The following is a 23,318-nucleotide window of genomic DNA, read 5'->3' as shown; positions in this document are numbered from 1 at the left end:
CTCTTGAAGTTAAGAGAGTGAAGCTACAGCATTTCGATTAAACAGAAAATATCTGAGCAACCCCCATAATGTAGAAGTGTGTAGCGAAGAGGATAATGTAAACACTCCTTTTTTTAAAATTTTAATTAAATGTTCTATTTTGGTTGAATAATATAAACACTCGGATCGTATTAAATCTTTTGCAATTATAAAAGATTGGGAAGTAGCGCAGTTTCGAGGATTATAAACCTTATGCCGAATAACATTCTGGACCCTGTCCAAGTCAGGTGATGAGATTTAAAAAACTTCACGCTCCCTCCTCCTAGTAGTTAAAGACGTGAGGCGAATGATAAACATTATCATTTACAAAAAATATCCTCCCTAATGCTGACTAATCTCAATTAATCCCTCGATTTTTGCACCTTATTGCATTTAAGAATTATCTCTTTACGTTTATCATCATTATCATAAGCTAATCTCTGTTAAGCAATTAAGTATAATTAAGATAATGTTTAGTTATGTCACGTGTAAAGAGGTAGAAGATAATAACTTAGTGAGATATTTTCTTTCTTTTTCTTTTTTAATAGAAGATGAGAGCGATGGATAAACAAAATGATGCTGTCGTTGGCTCACAGTTTTACAGTAAAGTTGAAGTAAAACGACACGGATACGCAAGAAAATTAAGTTAGATTATAGTGATTGATAAGGTAAGCAAGGAGGATAAGTTTGACAAATTTGAAAATAAGCCAATTCTGATAATACTTAAATTCCCAAACCATTAAAAATTCAAGTGTATTTCTTCATCCCGGATGATTTTATTTAATAATTGCGAATATTTCTAAGGTAGGAGACGATGGAGTAAGTGTTCCGGTTAAGCTGATTAAGTAGAGAATAATTCTACAGCTTGCAACCGGTTAGACGAGATGCGGCGCTTAACAGAATTACTGGTATGTTGTTACTTCCTCGCCATTGTATAGCCTGGAGAAGAATGGGAATAAGTACTTAAATTTAAGAATGTGACGTTTCCAAGCGGAAACGACGAATGGCAGTCATTTACGAATGCAAAACTCACTCGAAAATTGCATTTTCTATTGAAAAAAGCGAAGAGAATAAGCGAATATGACTTTAACATCGCCCTAAACTTAAAAGTTATCACAGAAATTGCTTAAATTTTCAGGTGCAAACTGGTAATTGCCGCTTAAATATCTTATTTGCTACAATTGTCATTGTGCCGTTTGTATACAGAAGCATATGATATGGACATTTGACCTTTCGGCATAATCAATTCTTCTCAGTAAAGGGACAGCGACGGGATTTTTATATACATATATATATACACACACTACACAAATGCGGGCCTTTTGTATGAAACAGAAACCACGTTACGTAATCGTAACGTGCGGTTTAAAAAGTAACATTAAGTAACGACGATCAATCATATAACGAGCCAAGCATATCTTGGATACGAGAAGTAAGATAATGTACACTCGTTCAAAGGTCAAAGGTCTCCTTTAAAAAAATAAATAAATAGAAATAATTTTTAAAGCAGATTTAGTGAAGTCGTGGCCAATTTTTCCCTTCGTATTTTATCGATTTATTAAAGCAAATTGTTGCTAAACACCAATCGTGTTTATGTTTTCCAGCCCGATCGATTCATTTCCGCATTAAAGTATAAGCGTTGCAGTTCTGTGCTTGACCTATTTTCCGTCGGGTAAACAATAGAGAAATCAGGTGTAAGTCTTTGATAAGTGAGAAAATTCCACTCGTCATGCATTGCTTAGCATTGTGATGTACACAAATATGGTCGTTGATACGCAACATCCACTCAATTTTCTCGTATAAATAATTAGGCACGCGTGAAGTACAACATCTGTTCTTTTTCAGAATCATACCGTTGGCTCTAATTACATAACTTCTCTCTTTAGTGTCACGAATTAAGATTAAGCTGCCACCAAAATTACAAGCTCGTAAAATAATTTACTAATTTTTTCATTTAGCTACTAGCCTATTAGACAAAAATGTTTACCTTTAACCTTTAAAAATTCGCTCGTTAATTACTCCATATTTTAGCTGATTTTCCGTGTTGAAAAATTGAATTTTGAATAAATTTTCAAAATAAAATAGAAAAATAATCAGTTAATATTCAGCGAAAGGTGTGAAAGGGGGAAAAAACTGCTGTAAACGCCCTACTTTACACCAAAAAGGTAAATTGTTGACGAAAACTGTATGAGAATTCTAAGCACAAACGAATAACAGATGTTCCGACGCCCGTTCTTTTCCGTTTCTTCATCTTTAATGTAGCACAAAACACATTAAAGTGTTATTTTTTCCATTTTAGAAACGAGAAAAACAATGTCTGGTGTTATTTTCCTTTTTTAAAAAATTAATTGTGGGCATTGGATGCGGCCCAGCTGCATGTTCTTTTGGTGGTAGTTCAAAAATGGTAACAGCACGAAAGGTGTTAAGAATTAGGAAATTTGTTTTTTTCGTGCCAAAACACACGCCATTATACCTTTACACGTCTGTATTATATTATTACACGTTATTTTTACGTTAGCAAACCCGTATACCACGTTTTTTAAATGTTTTTTTTTCCAGTGAAGTGCAGACTTCTCCGTGAGATAAAGTAATTAATTAATGGCTAAAGTGTGACCGGAAGACGGACGGAATATATTTACACAAATTGCCATATTAATCGAATTGTTAGAAAATAAATTAAAAAAAAATCGGGCTCCTGTCTCGTTAACACGAAAAATGCTAATAAGCTCTAATGGCGGCTTATTAGCAGTATCAGTCAGACGGGCGGAGAAGTGCGACACTTTAGACTATATCGAAAATTTAACAGTTAACTATCACATCACGTGATACGCGTCTCCCCCACAGCCGCTTTCTCTCTCGGCACTAACCACTTGGCTCGTGTGCAGACACGAAACAAAATGTCAGAATAGTGCTTTTTTTAGTGCTTTCCCGAGCATACGGATTGACATTGATTGGCGACTTATTAGCAGTATCGAGAAACAGTGTGGGAAAGTTGGGTATAGCCGTTGTGTAATAAGCGCAGCATCCACTTCACATCGACCTTACCTAAACGGTAAGAAAGCCGACCTCGAGGGGAGAGAAATTAAACAAGATCCGAGGCGTTTAAATCGGAGGAAAAAAATAAATAAAAATAATATAATATAATAACGGTTAGTTACTCACCATCCTGTGTGCAACAGAAGAAGAATGATACCCGGTACTACGAAATCGTCAGAGCCTACCGACCACCTTCTTTTGAACACTACTATTCCTGGCATGTTGACTCAGTTTCTAATAATTAAAACTATCGAAGGAAGTCATGACGGAGTTTCCTGACCTAGCCATGCTCTGCGTCATCTAGCATGGCGCTAGAATCGCTCCTTCTTCACTGTAGGCGGGTTGAATATCGATCGTCTACTTTCTACTCTCGTGATTTTCTGCGTTCAGTCGCGTTTCGACCTTCACATCGCCATCGACTCTAACCTACACGTCGCGTGAAACGCACGAGCGGGCCTCTCAAATCTCTGTTACGCTCCTTTATCCTATAAGAAAATTAAGCTCGTATTGTTACGGTTTCCCTCCATAATACGTTCGTGTGTTTACCTTTCACGTGTGCTGTTGTGGCTTTACTTTTGTTTTTTTGGACTGTGCGGTTGGACTTTTGCCATAATCTTCACCATTTTGTAGCGGATATCGTTTATCACTAGTGACGCTCTCCTATGTCGTACGTTAAAGTCACTATCGAAAACTGTTGGATCGATAATCCGCTCGACAATTCGTTACGCGACTACAATTTTGGAAAAACCCCCTTCGGGTCGAATCTCAATTAAAAGTCATTATCAACCCCGCTCCTTATCGATCGTTATCAACGTGATGATAATGAAAAAAATAAAATAAAATAATAATAAAAAGAAAAATTCGGGTGGTCCATTCAATTTTCATAAACTATAATGAACGTGATTTAAATCCTTATTAAATATTTATGATTATTTTTTAAATTATTAATGTGGATCGGCTGGTTTTCGTCGTGGATTGGGGCGGTGTGTTTTATCGATCCCAATCCTAAACCCATAAATTATTTTTTTTTTTTAAAAAAAAAGGTGATTAAATAAATTATCGAAATTTAATAGACATCTTACATAAATTACTACACGTCGGGGAGAAAATAAATTATTTTTCTGATCTATATTTAAATTAAACCTATTTGTTTGGCTTCCAAGCTTAAGAGAATCTGTCTGGTTTAATTAGATTTAAGAGAATGTCTTAGTTAGCAAAGATGTTTGTAGAAATAAAAAAAAAAAATACCAAAGTTTGCATTATACTGTATTATTTTTTCTGTTCTAAAGTATTTTAAATGTAAATAATATTTGTAGGAGCTGATATTGCGTGTAGAATTTTATATATTTTAAAATTAATACCATAGATAATTGCTTTGTTTTGCATAAAATAATTAAAATTTCTAATTATAATGTAGGAATAATAGTGTTTTTTTTAATCCCTAACAATACAAGAAAGATTTAGTACCATTATTTGTTTATTTTAACTTCATTTCTTAAATACATTTTGCGAGGAAATAAAATTATACAAATTTTTGAAAGAATTTTAAAATATTTATTCTTTCATCCCTATGTTATCAATCTACATTCTTTTAGCTTTTATTTTCTTTCTTTGTTGTTATTATTGTGCTCTACTGGCCAAAACTTTGATGTCAGAAAGACATTTTTGCAAAGCCTCCTTCTCCTGGAAATAGAAAAATATCTTGCGTTAAGATAATAATTTTTGTTGCATCAATAAACTTGAATATTTAAAAAAGAATTTTTTAAAAATACAATAAAAGTATGGAGTATAAATTAAAAATGTTTGCATAATGTAGCCTTGAAAACTTCCACTCTAAATAAAATTAATGTGACGTGTGATTTCAATATTTTTATATAAACTGTGTGTTTTCGATTTATTTTCAAAAATTATTATTTGATACTGTGTACGAACTTCCATTCAACTTACTTGAATTTATTTTTCTAGTCTTATTCAAATAAAAATATACAGTTTTATACTAACAAGCAAAGTATCCAAGAAATTAATTAAACTTCTAGAAGTTGAAGCACTTATTTAAAAAAATTTCCAGCTATTCTGATATTCATAGTTTCCTACCCTAAATATCAGTACATATTTTCTATTGTTAGGTCCATTAAATTTTGAGTTTCAAGGATTGGGAAATCTGTATATGAGAGTGGCCATGAAAAGTTCAACCTTTTCTCCCATGATTAGACAGTGTGTTTCTTGCAATATAGCACAGCACTACAAATAAATACACTATTCGTGGCTATATAATGTAATTTTAAGCACCAAGTTTACATGCTGTGCACCAAGTTTACTGTGCTGCATTCTCAACCTACGAGTTGCCATTTTTAATCTAAACATTTGAACAAAATACATATTTCCCAATTCTTACAACTCAAAATTTAGAGCACCTCAGGATGAGAAAAGACTAGATACAAGATAATCTTCCAAATAAGTTCCTTAACTTCTAGAAGTTTAATTTCTGAAGTGCTTTCCTTGTAAGCTCAACTGAAATACTTTATATAATATTTTTTTATTTTAATCTAAACCAAAAATGAAATAAATGTTTTCAAAGATCTTTATGACAAAATGATTTGATATTAAAAATTGTTATAATTTCAGTTAATGAATGAAAGTATAAAAACAGAAATGAAATTATATTGGTAGTGATGAAACAAAACATAATTTCATATAATTTATGTTATGTAAATGAATTAAAATTGAAATAAATAACATTAAAAAATGGTCAAATTGATGGCCGGATGGCTAAAGTGGTAAAAACTCTAGCAATGAGCTGCATTCTGGGAATTCAAAGCCTGATCCTCAAATTTTTGTGGATAGGTGACCCAGACATATAAAATCCAGTTTTTTACCACTTACTGCTTCATAATGGGCCTAACCAAACTCAGTTGGTTAGGCCTTATATGAAAAAAAAGTCTTAGTGTCTGCAGGACAAAAAGTATTATTGAAAAAATTGTGTTATATTTTGATTGCACTTTATAAACTTTAGATTATTGGTTGTTAATAACATAAAAAATAGTCTACCCACAACAAATAAAACAAACAAAAATATTTTGCTGGACTTATATATTATAAAACAATAAAAATGTAAAAATTTGTTAATTAGTATTTTTATGTCAAGAATGTTTTCAAGTATTTTTTTTCATGGATTTATGGTTTGTAATATTCAACAACAGCATTACATCTATTACTATCGCTTGCATTTTTTCCAAATAAATGTAAGAAAATTTATGTACCTGTTCGGGTGTTATGCTTTTTATTACACTATTCACTATCCAATTAACCATGTGTTTCTGTTCAAATTGTCTGGAAACATTCTGCATTTCCAACTGATAATCCTGATTAGAAAATAAAACTCATTTTAGATAATATAAATGAAATTATCTTATGTTAAGAAAATATCAAGGATACATTCGTACCAGACGTTTCTTTATTTCTTCATAAACATTCATCAATCGCTTTCTATACTCGGCTTCCAATTGCAAATGTACATTTTCCTGATTAAAAATATGAGAAAGAATATATTTAGTGATGAGATTAAGGTACTATTTAATATGTTATTTAATTTACAATTAATTAACAAAAAGAATTATAAAATGCAATTAGTTGTTAAATAAAGTTTAAAAATTGAAAATATTAACTATAATTTCCTGTAAACTACTTAACATAGCTCTTTACCAAAGTTTATTATATTAAATTATATAATACTAAAATTTTAATAAACAACTGACAATAATTGCTTATCATTAAAGACAATCATAATTTATTGTTGAAAATATATTGCAATACTTTCAGTCTGCAGTAAATATCACCTGTTTTCTCACAGATTGTGTTATTTGTGATAAATACATGTCCAAAACTTGAAGACAGACAACATTTGTATACAAGTAGAGAGAACTTTACAGTAGATGAATGCAGACAAATATGACAAGAACTGTATTACTTGATTTCTAACACAGGGTAATAGACAACAACTTGTAGAATTTTACAAATCAAAGCAATAAAAGTAAGTCTTTGTTAAAAAAAGAGTAATAGATAGAGCAGTTGGACATAGAAGTGTTTACTAATACCCAGATAGAGAGACCTGTCAGTATGGAATATGCCCACCTTGAACTATGATTGGGCACTCACAACATCATGGCTTGTTACAGACTGTCTCAATGACTTTTTATAGCTATCGCTGCTAGCAATTGTGTCCAACCTTAAATTTTGGATCTGTGAGTGCATGTGATCCACTATCATTTACTAATTTTGATAATTTTAAATTATTTTCTAGTTGTTTGTCCATTCATTTGAAAATCTATGGTTATCTAGTAATTAATTTTCTACTTTGGTAATGATAGAGAACTTTATTTCATTTTTGCTTTAATTTTCTAAATTTATCTATTCTATATCTTCAATATTATATAATAAGGTATTATAAATCTTCTAGTAACAGATGTAACTCAACAATCAATATCCTTTCTTTCTTAATAATAGATTGCCACTTCATTTTTAATGACATGTCGCCCTATTCCAATAATGTTCTTCAAGTTTTAATTATACTTAAAAGCATTTTATTTTTATAATTTTTTCAACAATTTGACAATGAAACGATTCTATGACCAAATAAATAAAATGCTTAAGTTAAATTAAATTAAAGCTCCTAAATAAATCAAATTAGACTTAAAACTTTAAATGTCTACATTAGAAATTTTTATTTCATTTTAAACAATAAATGCTATTTCTTAAGAATTAATCATGTTGAGTAGCAGTATTTACTATTGTCCGACATTTAAATTAGGTTAAGACCATTCAAGAAATGACTATTTAACTTCTCATTACGGAAATAATTATTATTGTTGCTCTTAATTAAAAGAAATTAGTTACTTCAATGGAAAAGAATATAAATAACTAATCACTCTATGCTTAATACCATAACCAATTCTAAATAGCACAGCCTGATACCTAGTTAAACCAACAAGTTCTTGGCTACAGGCAAGAAACAGATTCATATTCATGGTTATTTGTAAAAAAATTTACATAAAGAAGTTGAGAAACTGAGCAGTATTAATCAATAAAAAAATAATAATTACAAAATAAAAACTAAAGAAAATGTAGCATATAACTGCCTTTCTTCCTTGAATATTATCCCTAATGACATCTACCAAGTAGATTATTATATAATAATAAAGATATGCCTTCCATCTTGTTCATTAATGTTGACAGCATAATCATTATTATCAGAGAGATCATCATCATTTCAGTTTTCAATTTTTTAATCATCATAAACATTTAAAGACTCATATAAAAAAAGAAAAGATTGGTATTAAATAACTATTTTTTATAGCAACAGTAAAGAAAGATGAGTGTTTTCTCAGATAAACCATTATAGATGATATACATATAAACATCTTAAACCCGACATTATTAATTAGAGCCAAACGATTGCTAATTATTAAAAGCAACAGAAAAATAGCCTGACACATTATGGCAATCATTTGGCTCTAATTACATATGATAAAACTTGAGGCCATTTGATAACTTAAATCAAAATGATTAGTGATGAAGTGATAATGCAATCAACAGATTAGTTTATAAAGTATAACAATATAAATGATAATTTTACAAAAGATATTTGTCCAGAAAAAATTTAAATAAAAAGCTGTCATTTTTTGCAGAACAAGCTCAATAAAATGTCAACTGGAGCATAAATAATTATTCAGCTGCAACTATGAAAATTACACAATTTTTCTACACTTATTATATGATTGATTCTACATCTTAAGGCTTTCTTTTTTTCTAACTCTTAAAAACAAGTATACAGGAAAATTATATCAATGATTTTACACGAAACTTTTATCAATAAATAATTCACATTCATATTAACAGACAGGAATATTGATTAGCAAGGAAGCTTATTGGAAAATGATTACGTCCTCACATCATCATCATAAAGTTTTGCAAATTTTTCACAAATCTAATTTGCAAATAACATGAAATTAAAAAACAGCAGCTTTCTGTGAGATATTTTTACTTTTATATAAACATAAAAATTAAAAAGAAATATTAATATAGTGATGAAAACTTTAAAAATCAGACTAATTTATATTATTAAATTATTATAGCCACTGCTTAATTTTTGCTTAATAATAGTTTAAAATTCATTTATTCAGAAAATAAGAGGAAAGTTAAGATATTAGATAAACATGTTCAGATATATATGACTCCAACAGAACAATCAGGTAAGTACAGAAAAAAATCAAATGTTTTTGAGACATTTCATCTCATCAGATTATTACACTGATTTAGGTAAGAAACAGATATTTTTTAATATTCTAATGGTGCAATTTGAACATTCAAAGTATAGTACATCACAGTGATATATACTTCAAATTTTAGCATATTTTTTACTACACAAAACTATCCTTCCAAACACAAAGTTTTCATAAGCCTAGAAGCTCAAAAGTACTTGGAACTGGATGTAAGAATAGTTTTAGTATTAATTTTTCTCCATTAAAAAGTTACATAAACAAAGAGTAGACCTAACTTAATTTATTAGTTTTTAATTACTTTTATACCATTTATTTTTTAATCTTTTTGTGTCTATTTTCTGTTATTACTAGTTATATTTTATTGTATCTTTTACTTTATTATTGTTATTGCTTTATCTTTGGGGTTATTGTTTGGGAAGGTGCAGTAATTCCTTGCTTTATGAAGCACTACCTATTGTAAATTAGATAAATAAATAGAATAAAAGAAATTGTTTAAGTTCATTTCATCAATTTTAATTTAAAAATATTCCACACAAACCTCTTTTCAACTAAAACAATATAATTAGTTAGTAATAAAATGACTATTATTTGAAATTATTATTATTATTATTATATTTTTTCTATATCCAAGAAAAATGTAGCAATGATTAATTACTACAAGCCAACTGGATAAGTAAGATAATAAAGTTGTCAGCTTACTATTCCATATTAAATATAGTCAAAGAACTCCAGGAATTTTTTACTGTAATGTGTCCTGAATATGTCAGACCTTTTATTACCCAGCCATCCCATTGTGGGCCTGAAAAAAGACCCTCCTTAGTGACTCAGGTGAGAAACATTCAAAAAATGAACTGACTACTCCAATATAAAAACGTTGTGTTCTTCATTGTTGTTATTCTAGCTTCTTGTTCTGTTTCAATTTCAGTTTTAAATTCAAAGCTTAGAATTGAAACTTTGCTTTGTTACAGACTTATCACACATTTTTGAAAAATACAAGAAAATATTATTTATAATTGTGCAATGATAAATTTTAAAACAATCTGTAATATGGTACTTGTTATATTTATGATATTAAGTACTAAATACATAAGAACTGATGCCCATCATCAGTTCTTATGTATTTAGTACTTAATATCATAAATATAACAAGTACCATATTACAGATTGTGACAGACACCCAAAATGTATTTTCTTGTAACTAATATCAATAAACTTGAAATTCATTCCTGTTGTCTCAAACGTTTCCTATATGATAAGTTCATAAAAAAATAAATATTCTAAGCTTTGAATTTGCATACTTAATTTTATTTGTTTTAAAAAAGTGTCATGGATAAATCCATTATTTAGTAAATGGAAAGAAGAAATATTTACCCTCCAAGCAAATATTAAGATTTGTAAAGCAATTTTGTGATGATAAGTTCAAGTGCAATGTTTCTGAATAGAAAAATTCTTTTTAAAGAATTTCAATTTTTATAAAATTTATTTATTTTGTTTACAATTAGGAAATGTCATGCAACAACAGATTTTCTCCCTGCATCAATATAGAACCTTTAACGGATAAAATAAAAACAAATACATAAAACTCAAAGACAATTCCATATTAAATCAGTTTCTTTCTTTCAATTTCATGTCGCATAAACAGTACTTAAAATGATGAGTATGAATGTTCTATTTTAAGAACAGAACTATGTTCCTCATGAAAGAAACCATTCTCCCAAAATTTTAGTTAACAGATTATTTATCTTACCTGAAACAAGCATTCAACATCAATAATAATATGGAGTCAGAAACACAAAGTTGTTAATAGATTATTTTAAAATTTAAGTGGTATTGTTAAAAAAATTAAAATTATAAAATATAATTCAGATTAACTTTGTTATATTCTATTGTGGCATTACATATTCTACATAATGCCACAATAGAATAGAGTAGGCAATTACATTACAACAATTCTACATCAAAGTAAATGATCATTGTTTTTTAAACAATATGAAAAATCTCAGCAAAGTCTAATCTTATTATTTGATATTAGACTGAGGAAAAAAAAATCCTATCACATGTAGTTAGTGTTAAAAAAACATATATAATATTTAAAAATAAAAATAATTGTCTATTTTTCAATAAAATAAATTATTAAACTTACTCTTTTAGCATCAAACAAATATTTCTGTCCTTGAGCTCGCCACTGTTCTAATTTTTCATTGTTAATAGCATCTTCATAGCTTTTCATGGCATTGTTTTTTGTATCATTTAACTCGGCTTCATATTGCTATAAAATTCAAAACAATAATAATTAAATTAACATTTTTTAAAATTAACTGTGATATATTTTTAAAAGTAACATGATTAGTAATAAACAATAAAAATATAAAGTATATAGTTTAAATTTCATTTATGCAAAAAAATTTAATATTTTTTATATTATTAAATAACATATAAAGCATCACTTCATTAGTTTAAAAATGAACTATGTATTTTTTAACCAAACTCAATAACTATTGAATTAAGATTCTTACAATTGGTACTCAATTAGTCTAAGATCCATATCTATTAAATCCTGAATCATAAACCAATGCACTGTTAGTTTTACTTAAATCCTATAAACTTGTTCCTACAAATTTCAGTTCATAACTATAAAACTTGAACAATTAAATCTTCACATGTTACGAAAGATTTCATAATTTGATTTAGAATTTTATAGATAAAACCATTATTGTCTTTTTTTATTTATTTAAGAAAGTCCTCCTTAGTTTTACTCACTTGTTATACATGCTCAGTTGATGTTAAATGCTATAAATGTTTTACCTAAAAATCGTCGTTCTAACTCTTTAATAATAAAAAATAATTTAATGTAATAGTGATAATCAAAACTTTAAATAATTCATATAGAATCATGTGTTGTATTAATTTGTATATGTTTCACAAACTATAGAAGAATCAAAAAAAAAAAAAAAACAAAACATAGCTATAAAAAATTATTATAATAATTTATATTTATAATATATTAATAAGTATTATGCTAAGAACATTATATATTAAGTAAATATTTTATACATATTTATATACAGTGATTGCACTGGAAAATTTAAAATTACCACCACAATTTTTCCAGTTTTAAATTTTGTTTGCCACTTCAAATTATTTATTGCCACCTGTTTTACTTACGAATTAATGCAGATGCTGGTAGCCTGATCAGTTTGGTGTCTGGAAAGCAAAAGTAACTTGAAAGCAAAAAAGTTAAACTGTCAGTTACAGGGAGAGGGCCAGACGTTCAGGGTCTCTGATTCAAACAAAACTTCATGAGCGCACAGCCTTAAACACAAACAACTCTTTGTCCAAATAATAAACCAACTTTTCAAGCATTTCCAAAAAATGGGCCTCTGAAAATTTATAGCTTGTAAGCTCTTGAAAGTTTCATATCCAAGAGTGGTGATGATAAGTGAATAAAGTACTAAGCACTACAGTTAGCTGATTTAAGTTTGATTCGTCGAAATTTTAGTTTAGTTTTATTTTTGTGTAACATTATTTTATTGCATTATTCAAGCATTTTAAGCTTATGAAACAAAAGATTAAAAATTGTTATTTTGTTATTTGACATCAAATAAGTGACATCATTTCCTGTTTCAGAAAACAAGTCTTTGTAGATTTAACTCTTACATTATTAAATAAAATTTTCTTCATATTTATTTTCAGATATGGTGGTATTGTAATTATTTGAAACATAACAAACATAAGCACGTGAAGATATTGTCCATAATATTAACAATTATAAAACGCTTCAACTTGCTACCCTATTTTCATTTCATTTGTCTTTTTTGTCCATGTGCAGTAATGTCTGAAGCTTACTCGTTTGTGAGAACATAGCATGTAAAATATATGAAAATAAATGTTTTATTTAACGACATAAAAGAGTTAAATCTACAAAGGCTTGTTTTCTCTAAACAGGAAATGACATCACAATTTTTAATCTTGTTTTATAAGGTTTAAACGTGAGGAATAATAATAATAATAATGATGCAGTAAAATAATAAAGTTACACACAAAATTAACTAAACTAAACCAAAACTCTAAAAATTCAAACCTACATCATCTAGCTCCAGTGCCTAGCATCTTATTCACTTGGCTAAAGACTTGAAACTCCCAAAGACTTATAAGCCAAACACTAAATTTCAGAGGCCCAATTTTTGGAAATGCTTGAGAAGTGATTCTATTACTTGGATGAGCTGTTTGTGCTTAAGGCTATGTGCTCACCAAGTTTTGTTCGAATTGGAGACCCAAATGCCTGATCCTCCCCTTGCTAGCAATAGGAATCATTTTTGAATAATTTTTTACTGAATAACTTTAAATAACACATTTGATCACAATGTTTAAACAGTATTTAACAGGTTCTGTCATGTCAAAATTTTTGTTTTAGTCTACTGAAAAAAGATCAAAGTGAAAAAGGTCATCCCAAAAACTTCCCCAAAATTTTTGTCAGTCAATAAAAAATCCAAATCTGGAAACACTGGGTGGCATTGCACAAAACTGCCTTCAGTTCTCAGCATCACTTCCTAATTTTCTTCCTAAACTTGCTGTGTGACGTCATGAAATCGCTAGATGTATGGTGTGAGGGACTCTCATTTACAGAAGCTCAACCTTTTGCTGTTTTTCCTGAAGTGTGATTTGTGATTCAATTTTACGCTGAATGTCGAAACAAGTGGACTAGGGTTTTATCACCACTTGCAATCACCAGTATATTTTTATTGCCACTTTAATAAAAATATCACTAAGTAGAGATTTTGGCTCTATGCAGCACAATCCCTTTATATGTATTATAATAATAAGTATTAGAAGTATTCATAAGATGTTAATATCTTCCATAATATTAAGACGTTATCCACATATCTTCTATATAACAGGATGCTTTTGCTGAACCTTGGAATTACTGCCTCCTCCAACTTTCTCACAACCAATTCACAAATGTCACCCGATACGGCGCTGCCCATGGGTACTCCCTTCCCTTGTGCGTACGTGGTTCCTCCGAATTGAAACAACGATCCATAGCAGATTAAATGCGCTAGCTCCAATATTTGATCGTGCAATTCTCCATCATTCACTAGCTGTAGTAAAAAGTCCCTAACAGCACAAAAACACGGTGGTAATTCGATTGAAGGGTAAAGCGCACGGAAATCCAATACTGAGATGTGTTCTGGACTGTTTACCCCCTTGATCTCCTCCACTAATTCTGCCGCGCTTGTTACTGCATACTGGTATCCTTTTAAATGGGGTGTAAGAAGGTTATGCATAGCCGTCTCTATCTTCCGAGTGGGTGCCGCTGCTTTATCCACCACCATCATTTACTTACTACAGCTAGTGAATGATGGAGAATTGCATGATCAAATATTGGAGCTAGCGCATTTAATCTGCTATGGATCGTTGTTTCAATTCGGAGGAACCACGTACGCACAAGGGAAGGGAGTACCCATGGGCAGCGCCGTATCAGGTGACATTTGTGAATTGGTTGTGAGAAAGTTGGAGGAGGCAGTAATTCCAAGGTTCAGCAAAAGCATCCTGTTATATAGAAGATATGTGGATGACGTCTTAATATTATGGAGGAAAGATGCGGACGTCAGTTCGTTCCTACAACAGATGAATAACAATACGTACAACCTCACTATAGAGTTGGAACAACACAGCAATAAAGCAGTGCATTTTCTGGACATAGACATGTTAATATCTTGTAAATTATTATTTAATATAATATAATAATTCTTTAAAAATTGATTTTTCTAAAAGAAAAAAAATCCTATTAAATTTTATAAAAATATTCAACTTAAGATAAATTGCACTTTTAATAATCTCTAAGGCTAGGACATCTAGGCACTAAAAATCATATAAGCTATATAGTTTTCAAACCATTTGTATGATTTTTACTGTCTAAATATCTTAGCCTTAATAATCAGATACATATATTTTATCTGATTATTAAGGCTACTATACAACAGTATTGTAAAAACTGAAAATTATGCTTAAAATATAATAATAAATTAGAATTTGAGTAATATTAAATTTTATTGTTTCATTTTAATATAGCTAAAAATTTTTAACAAGGTAATAAACATTACAACAAAAATTTTTTGTGAAGTTTAGACGACAACTCAATTTTGATCAAAATATATAATAGCTGATTATTGATAAAATTTTAATTTTTGTAATGTAACCTGTATATTGGTATGATTAATTACAAAAATTGAAACCATAACATCATACTCTCTAAACATAACTTGCTTTTACCATTGCATAACACATTCACCAACATCCAAATAATACCTTAAAAATACTATAATCTTACAAGAATATTTCTGGTTAAATTATTTACACATATTCTATTTTTTTAGATAATTCTAAAAAATTTTGGAATTACATTTTTGAGAATTATCAATATTAAACCTAGACTGATGTAGCAGATATGTTTAACATAATTATTTTCTACAACTGCAATTTTCAATGTCATTTGTATTGATAAAAACGTAAACCTACCAAGTAGTAATTAACATAATCTGTACAGATCTGCTGTTATTAAGGTTTGGAATTTTTTCAATAAGTAATGTCAGAAACGATACAAATAAACTATGATATACAACAGCTTATTACAATTAAAAACTGATAAAAATTTAATTTCCTAATTAGTAACCTACAATTTTATAATCTTGTATTTGTAATTATTGGCATCATATTATATAGCAAACTCTTATATAAGAAAATAGTTTGTTTCAAGAAACAACATAAATTTATAAAATTTTCTAGTTTGAAAACCTATCATTCTATTCATCAAATATTTGTAGAAAACAGTTTCCACAACAACATCTTTTAATAACCATACATTAATGTTAAGAACAAAAACCCAAGTTAAAATATTAAAAATTAAAAAAATAATAATAATAATAAACAATACAGATATGCTGTCTCAATTAAAAAATTTATAAGAATAATTTTAATATCTGATATTATTGTAATTCTTTACTTTGAATATATATTTATTGTAATGACCTAGCAGTTTCTGATTTTATTCATATTTCTTGCAAATATTAATTTTTAATATGACCTTTTGCATTAAAAATTTAGCAAATATCCAACAAAGGAAAAATTTAGATGTTTCTTTTATGAAAAATATCAGAAAAAATATTTAGAACATGTCTATAAATTTATTTTATGAATATTAATTAACATAATGGCTCAATCATACGAATAATAATTATATAAAGAAACACATTTTCTTTAAATAAATTAGACTTTATGATAAACTGTTAATAAAAAAAATTTACTTACATCTATACGTTTATCTAATGTTTCTGCAATTTTTGGTCCAAACTTTTTAATGAAAGTAGTAAATATAATGGCAAGAGATACACCACAGAAAAATTCATGTTCTGCTACAACAATTTCTTTTGACATCAAGTAAGTTATTAAGCCAATACCAAATGCATAAGGTCCTGTTACACCAGTCTTCTTGTAGAAAAACTAGATAAAATAAAAAATTAATTATACTATCTTAATTATATCTTTTAGCTCAATTATACATTACAAAAAAATCACTAACTTCAAACCACTCCTCTGGAATAAATCCAAATCTAACAGGACCTCCATATATTCTTCTAGTAGGTCGTGGAAAATTAACTAAGTCTCTTTCAGGACCTTCCACAATTGCAGATGATTTCTGTTGATTTTGAGCAACTTGGGTACTTGCAACTCTAATAACACTATTCAAAATTATAAGGATATAGGCATGTTACAAGAATACAAACATGTATAAATTCAAAATCATAACATTACTCATAAAATACGATTTTCAAAATTTTAAAATACAAGAGAGTATTGTTTATCCAATATAATCATGTAATGTGTTATTAAAAATGTTATGCTGCACATCTATACAATTTTTCCCATTTGCTCTGCTGTTAAATGTCTGTCTGTACATATAAAATCATCAGTAGAACTTCATTTTATTCATGTGTGCTAGTGACTTATGTGTATTCTGTATATAGTGTTACTGTATTTCATTTCTGTAATTACATTTTCTTTAAAATAACTTTACTGTTTGAAGAAACATCAAGTGAAAACAGTAAAAAAAAGTAATTGTTGCAATTGAATTATTATTAATAAATCCGATTTTTATTTATACTGGATTTCCAGTAAATTTATGATTTGTCTTGTTTTTCCTATTATCCAACATTCAATAATCTGACCTTCAAACAGTTTAATTTAAATTAAATTCTAATGTAATACAGAATTCCATAATATTTGAAATTTAGAGAATATACAGTACATATCATTTATAAAATAATTTAAATAGCAATTTGTTTTAAAATAATAATAATAAAACACCAAACAACATTGATGATAATCCAAGATAAGATAAATATTTAAAAAACATCAAAAATAATTTTAAAGATTTACATTAATTATAAATAATGTAATAAAACTTAAATATAATAACATAAGTAGATTTAAAATAAAATAAAATTCATTATTTTTTATAAGCTGAATTGGATAAAATGATAAATTTGAAGTTTTAGTTACTTATTCAGAAATAGTCAAACCTCAATATAATACTCTCCTTGTAAAATGTTACTGAATATTTGTGAGCAGATCTCCATAAATATTAAATAGAGAATACTTCTATATCTGTGTATTACCAAATGTATAATTCTGCTTTGCATCTGAACTATATGATTTTCAAACTCAATTTACACATTACTATGTTTAATTATATTGCTTGATGCTCTTCAGTTTAGTATCAATTACAGAGGCAAATAAATGACGGTATTAAACCAATGTTAAATTATTTCTAGTAAACTGTAGTGTGTCCATGAATTATGCTTGTATTTCTTAAATTAATGATAATTTTTCTTTAATCAATCACAGATTTAAAACTTTAAATATGGAATTTAAGTTACATATATTTAACAAAGATTGTAATTATTATTAAGACTGTGAAATGAGCTATCAGATTAATTTTACTCAAATGAATCGTTCTATTAGCAATACAATTTATGAATAAACAAATGGAATTTTATCAAATTAGAAATTTCTTCTTATTTATGTAATAATAGTAAATTAATTATTTTGTTTTAAACATAAAAACAGCTTCCCAGACAGATGCTCAACAGTTAAGCTTAATTATGTTTAGAACTTTTTTTTCGCCTTCAGAAGGATTTAACATAAAACTGTCAAAAACAAAACTCGCTTCATCATTTTGTGTTAAATACTTTCCAGGATAAAATAAAGTTTTCAAAATGCTTAAAACAAATAACTGCTAAACATTTTGATTGGCAGACTGTTTCATGTTTTATGTTTGATGAATTAATTTTAATGTTATTATTTTATTTTTAATTTATGAATAAACCTTTAATCTTATAAAAAAAATCTTTAACAAAAATATTTTCTAGAAGAGTTATATAGTAAACATACTAACAAGAATTTCATAAAAATTGTAAAATATTTACAAGACTAATATATCTAAAGTGTGACTTCTTTTACTCTTTCAAAACTTGGCTGAAATATATAAAATGAATAATAATTTAAATATTTTAAAATTAAAGATGATAAAACACATTTTAACTAAACTTTTGAATCAGATAAAATTCATTAAAAACATTTGAATTTATAAAATTCTGTATATGTAAATGTAACTAATTTTATACATTAAATTCTAAACAACAATATCAGTCAACTATTAAACTTGAACATAATTTATAATACATAATGAGTTTATCAACTTACATAAATAAATTTTGTTTACTCACCTAACATAATTATTAGGAAACCTTACAATAAAGGGAAGATGCCCTAAAATTACAAATTGATATTAAATTTAATGCAATAAATAAAAAAAGTTATATATATTTTCAGAGTAAAACAATATTTTTATAATATCAAACACATACAGAAAACCAACAATGATTCTACTTTAGAATGTAGCACCACAGGTAACAATCATTTCATTGATACTTTTAATATAATCTTATAATTACATCATATCAAATGCAGAGAAATATAGGTCCAACCACAGAAAGTAATTGTCTGAGAACCTTTGGTTCAGAGTAATAGAAAGTAAAACAAATATTTTTATATAAATAAGCATGTCTTGTATAATGAAACTGAGCATAGTTAAGTCCACAGAAGTTTAGAAAAATCAAATATTGCATTTAGAAAATTTACAACAATCTAATTTTTTTTTATACAATATAGAAATAAGATTCTAAGAAAAATTTTAACATAACTATTATATATAAATACTGTATTGTTTCATAACATTTTTCAGTTATTACGTGTAAATTTATAAGACCAAATTATTATTAATGAACAAATTTTTTAAAATTTTAACTAATTTTTAATTTTTTAATTTTACAGTCTAATCACTTTCATTCTGAAAACTTTATTAAAAATTCCAATGTTTAACATAAAGTCATCTGTCAGACCTTTAATAGTATAATGGTATACTGTTATATGAAAGTAAATTTATTTTTATATGTTTTCAGTAGCTCTTTAAAATAAAAATATATTTTAAACTTTTAATTTAAAGAGTATATATAAGAAAAGATAATATAATAATTTATATCTTTCATTATTATAGTAGGCAAATTTCCTCTCTAAAAAAGCACTTGTAACAAACACATTTTGCATAATTGGGCTGCAATTTGAAAAAACTGTAGACCTATAAATCCCCACTGTCATCCATCTGTTTGTCTTTCCTTAATCTCAAGAATAGAGTTAGATAGATGAAAGATGAGATCAGATATGGAAAGCTTACAGATGACCAGCACGACTCTATTGTTAAAGAAAAAGCATGATATACAGGGGCAAGCCAATACTAATTTGAGATGGAGAGCATATATTTTAAATTAAATGAATTAAAAATATGATTAAAAATTGCAGTCTGGCATTGTGACGACATCACAATAAATAATTGCTCGCTGAAATAAAATAAGTTATTTAAAAATTATATCTAATATAGTTAAGGTTTGATAGGAAGCTTTTACAACCCAAAAAGAGCAATTTATTCACAGCTTCAAACTCTAAAATTTAATCAATCATATTCCACTACAGCTTTCTCATATGTTGGCAAAAGTTTTAAAAAGGAATCATTGCAAAAATTACAAAACAAAAGTATTTTATAAAAAAATGATATTTATGAAAGCTACAACGTACATTTCTGTTGCATGTAAGCCTAAACATAAATTATTTGCAGAATTTCATAACAATTGATTTTCAAAATTGGATAGAGTTAAATAACCTAAATACAATAACAATTGGAGGGCTTATCACACCAAGGCCAACAGAAAGAATTTATTACGTTTGTGCCATGTGTTTGTAAGCTGATGAGGGGTCCTGTACCCGAAATGCATACTTACCTAAATTTGAATATGATTATTAAAGACTAACTTTTTTATTAAAGATCTAGTCCTTCTTTCTGGCAGCCTTGGTGTGATAAGCCATCCAATTGTTAAGTCCTATTTATTTAGGTTATCTAACTCTATCCAATTTATAGTCGTGGGCTAAAAGCATTTGTTTATTATTAATTGATTTTCAAACTAAACAATATATATTGTAATTTACATTCTTTGTTTTGTACATCTGCAAATCCATCTACAAGGCTAAATTTAAAAAGAAGGAAATATATTCATATTTGCACATCCATCTACCAAACTAAATTAAAGAAAAAAAACAATATTTATACTTTTGAACTAAATACAAAATGTGAATGTAAAGAAGTTAAAAAATTCACTACACTAGTTCATTAATTAATGCACCCAAATTAAGTGGAACAATTACACTTCTGAATGAAACAGTTGGGACCATACTAAAGTTGTAGACTATAAACAAAGGAGCAAAAAAGTCAAAGGAACCATAGTCTAATCCCAGGTTGCATGCAACAGGAAGTTGCATTGCTCTGCCAAGACTGTTGCATTTAACTATAACTATTTGCATTTATTACTTAGCCCATGTGACTACGCCAATATTTTGAGTTGTCAACTAGCCTGAAGTACTCACTATTATAGTTTTAGGGAGCATGGGAGCTTGCCCAACACAAGTACCAAGGCGCGAGTGACAGCAAGCATCGAAGCATACGACTACCTGCAGAGAGTCGACGGAACACAGAACGCAGAGTATAGGCAGTATACCAATTCACAGTAAAAACCGACCTTTGTAAGCAAAGGTCACACACGAGTACAGTTCCATTGACCTTTTCGCTTGTACAGGATGTCTGTAACTCTGGGATGTAGCAAATCCATCATTCAGAGTTCACATCTTACCCATTAAAATTAATTTTCAGATATTTACTTTGAGAAATTGTGATGAAGCCAATCAAATATATTTTAACAGCACTTGTTTGAAAATAAGGTATTAAATCATTTGACTATTTTATAACATTAGTAAAAATATAAATCATCCTTAACATTTAAAAATCCTATACAAATTCTAATAATATACAAAATATTAGTCCTAGTCCTACAATCTGAGCAAGTGTTTAAGTTACTTTATTGTTTTAATTATTTATCTTATTATTATTATATAATGTTTAAATGTTAATAGAGTAAAATTGGCTGTTTATTTTCACTTACTGGAGGCAATTACGGCTCTAGAAAGCATTTTTACCCCAAAAAAATGTTTTACCCACTTCACCTTCTATTAGTTATAGAAGTTGCCACCGTAATTAATGGCGCTGTTTCGTGTAAAGCATTGTTGCCAACTATAATAGAGAAAATAAAAATTTTACGGATTATTGATGTTATAAGCCGTAATAATTATTAATGCTAATTATTTTATGCTATTTTTACAAACAAAAGGATTATAATTATAATCGGAGGATGAAATTTTGACGACTTTAAAAAAATTAATCAATCTGTGGTTTGGTTGTTTTATTCGTGTACGGCAAGGTGATACAATGGCGATCTGACGAGGAAATGCCTTCTGGGAAGTCTTTATTGAGAAACTGATCCCTATTGAAGTGCTATTAGTTTAATAATCGAAGGCTTTTTAAAAAAATTTTTCGCCTTGTGGACACTAAGATGGCCTTTTTAAAAATCAAGTACATTATGAATTCTTCCAGGCCCAAAATCGGGCGCCAAGTGATGAGGGACAGGAGCGCTCCTTCACCACTCGAATACGGGATATGCTATGTTCGAACATTTAAAATAAGTCATATAAAATACTAGCATTAAAACTAAATGAATAACAGTGACAACAAAATTACATTTGAAATATCAAAAACATTAAAGCTACAAGCACAAATGCAAGATAATTCAGAAGCCGCTATAAATTGGGCAGGTTGATAGAATTCCTGTGTTTATGCAGTCTCCTTTTCACCGCGCTTATAGATTCCAAAATTTCCGAAAATTTGGCTAAAGCTGGTTTGCGGACTTTCCTAGTTATTTATTGAGGCATTTTCTCAAAGGTAACAAATGATGAAAAGGAAATTGATGAGAGGTCTCTATTAGACTAAACACGTGTATACTGAACCATTGAGCAAACCAGCCAAAATAAACAAATGTATTTGTGATAGGTCACGCAGAGTGAGACGATACTGCAGCGATGCAGTATTAGATTTTTTCGATCCGATCTTTCGGATCGAAAAGATTCTCGACATCACAACCGCTTCGTATTAGATTAACTGTAGGGTTATATGGTTGCTAAAATGAAAGCTACAAGTAAGTATATCATGTATGCGTTTATTCATTAGGTGAGCATTACAGCTTCTAGGTTTTCTGTTATTTTTTAATAAAAAGTATCAAATTTTTTGTTAACAGAGCGAATTTTCTGCTAATAGAAAACTCATGTTTTTGGACGTAATTCTTCCTAGACGGGAAGGTGCGGAAAAAGTTGCCGAATGGATAGTTTCTAAGATTGTAATCTTCTTTTGCCTTTGGCTCACCCTTTTTGGATTATGAGCGTGAGGGTATGTATGTATGTATGGAAGTAGTTCTTGCTTGAATTAAAACTCCT

General features: G+C 28.4%; 2 protein-coding genes across 2 annotated transcripts in view; both read right to left on the bottom strand.

Annotated features, from left to right (window-relative positions):
* Positions 1 to 3,600, bottom strand: part of inaE (inactivation no afterpotential E) — a 49,585-nt gene extending 45,985 nt beyond the window's left edge. The window contains exon 1 of the mRNA XM_067286239.1: positions 3,181 to 3,600. Coding sequence (XP_067142340.1) covers positions 3,181 to 3,275 — 95 coding nt within the window. The 5' untranslated portion in view covers positions 3,276 to 3,600. The remainder of the gene's footprint in view (positions 1 to 3,180) is intronic.
* Positions 3,601 to 4,513: 913 nt separating this feature from the next.
* On the bottom strand, positions 4,514 to 22,065 carry ATPsynB (ATP synthase subunit b, mitochondrial). The gene is made up of 8 exons (XM_067286206.1): positions 21,938 to 22,065; positions 19,118 to 19,160; positions 16,912 to 17,071; positions 16,641 to 16,832; positions 11,476 to 11,601; positions 6,498 to 6,575; positions 6,315 to 6,416; positions 4,514 to 4,737 (listed from the first exon to the last, which is right to left on the bottom strand). Exons 1-8 carry the CDS (start codon positions 21,963 to 21,965, stop codon positions 4,675 to 4,677), a joined length of 792 nt encoding a protein of 263 aa, XP_067142307.1. The 5' UTR covers positions 21,966 to 22,065; the 3' UTR covers positions 4,514 to 4,674.
* Between the last annotated feature and the right edge of the window lie 1,253 nt (positions 22,066 to 23,318).

Source organism: Centruroides vittatus, unplaced genomic scaffold (assembly GCF_030686945.1).
Source record: "Centruroides vittatus isolate TY-2023 unplaced genomic scaffold, ASM3068694v2 scaffold_3293, whole genome shotgun sequence".
NCBI classification, from domain to species: Eukaryota; Metazoa; Arthropoda; class Arachnida; order Scorpiones; family Buthidae; genus Centruroides; species Centruroides vittatus.
The sequence above is the reverse complement of the archived record's forward strand: the minus strand, read 5'-3'. Positions and strand labels throughout refer to the sequence as shown.

Excerpts from the sequence above, each read along its gene's own strand:
- ATPsynB (XM_067286206.1), bottom strand. The coding sequence starts at position 21,965 with ATGCTTTCTAGAGCCGTAATTGCCTCCA. Across the intron at positions 19,161-21,937 it reads TAGAGCCGTAATTGCCTCCA|GGCATCTTCCCTTTATTGTA; the intron begins GTAAGTGAAAAT and ends TTGTAATTTTAG. Across the intron at positions 11,602-16,640 it reads CATTAGATAAACGTATAGAT|CAATATGAAGCCGAGTTAAA; the intron begins GTAAGTAAATTT and ends TGAATTTTATAG.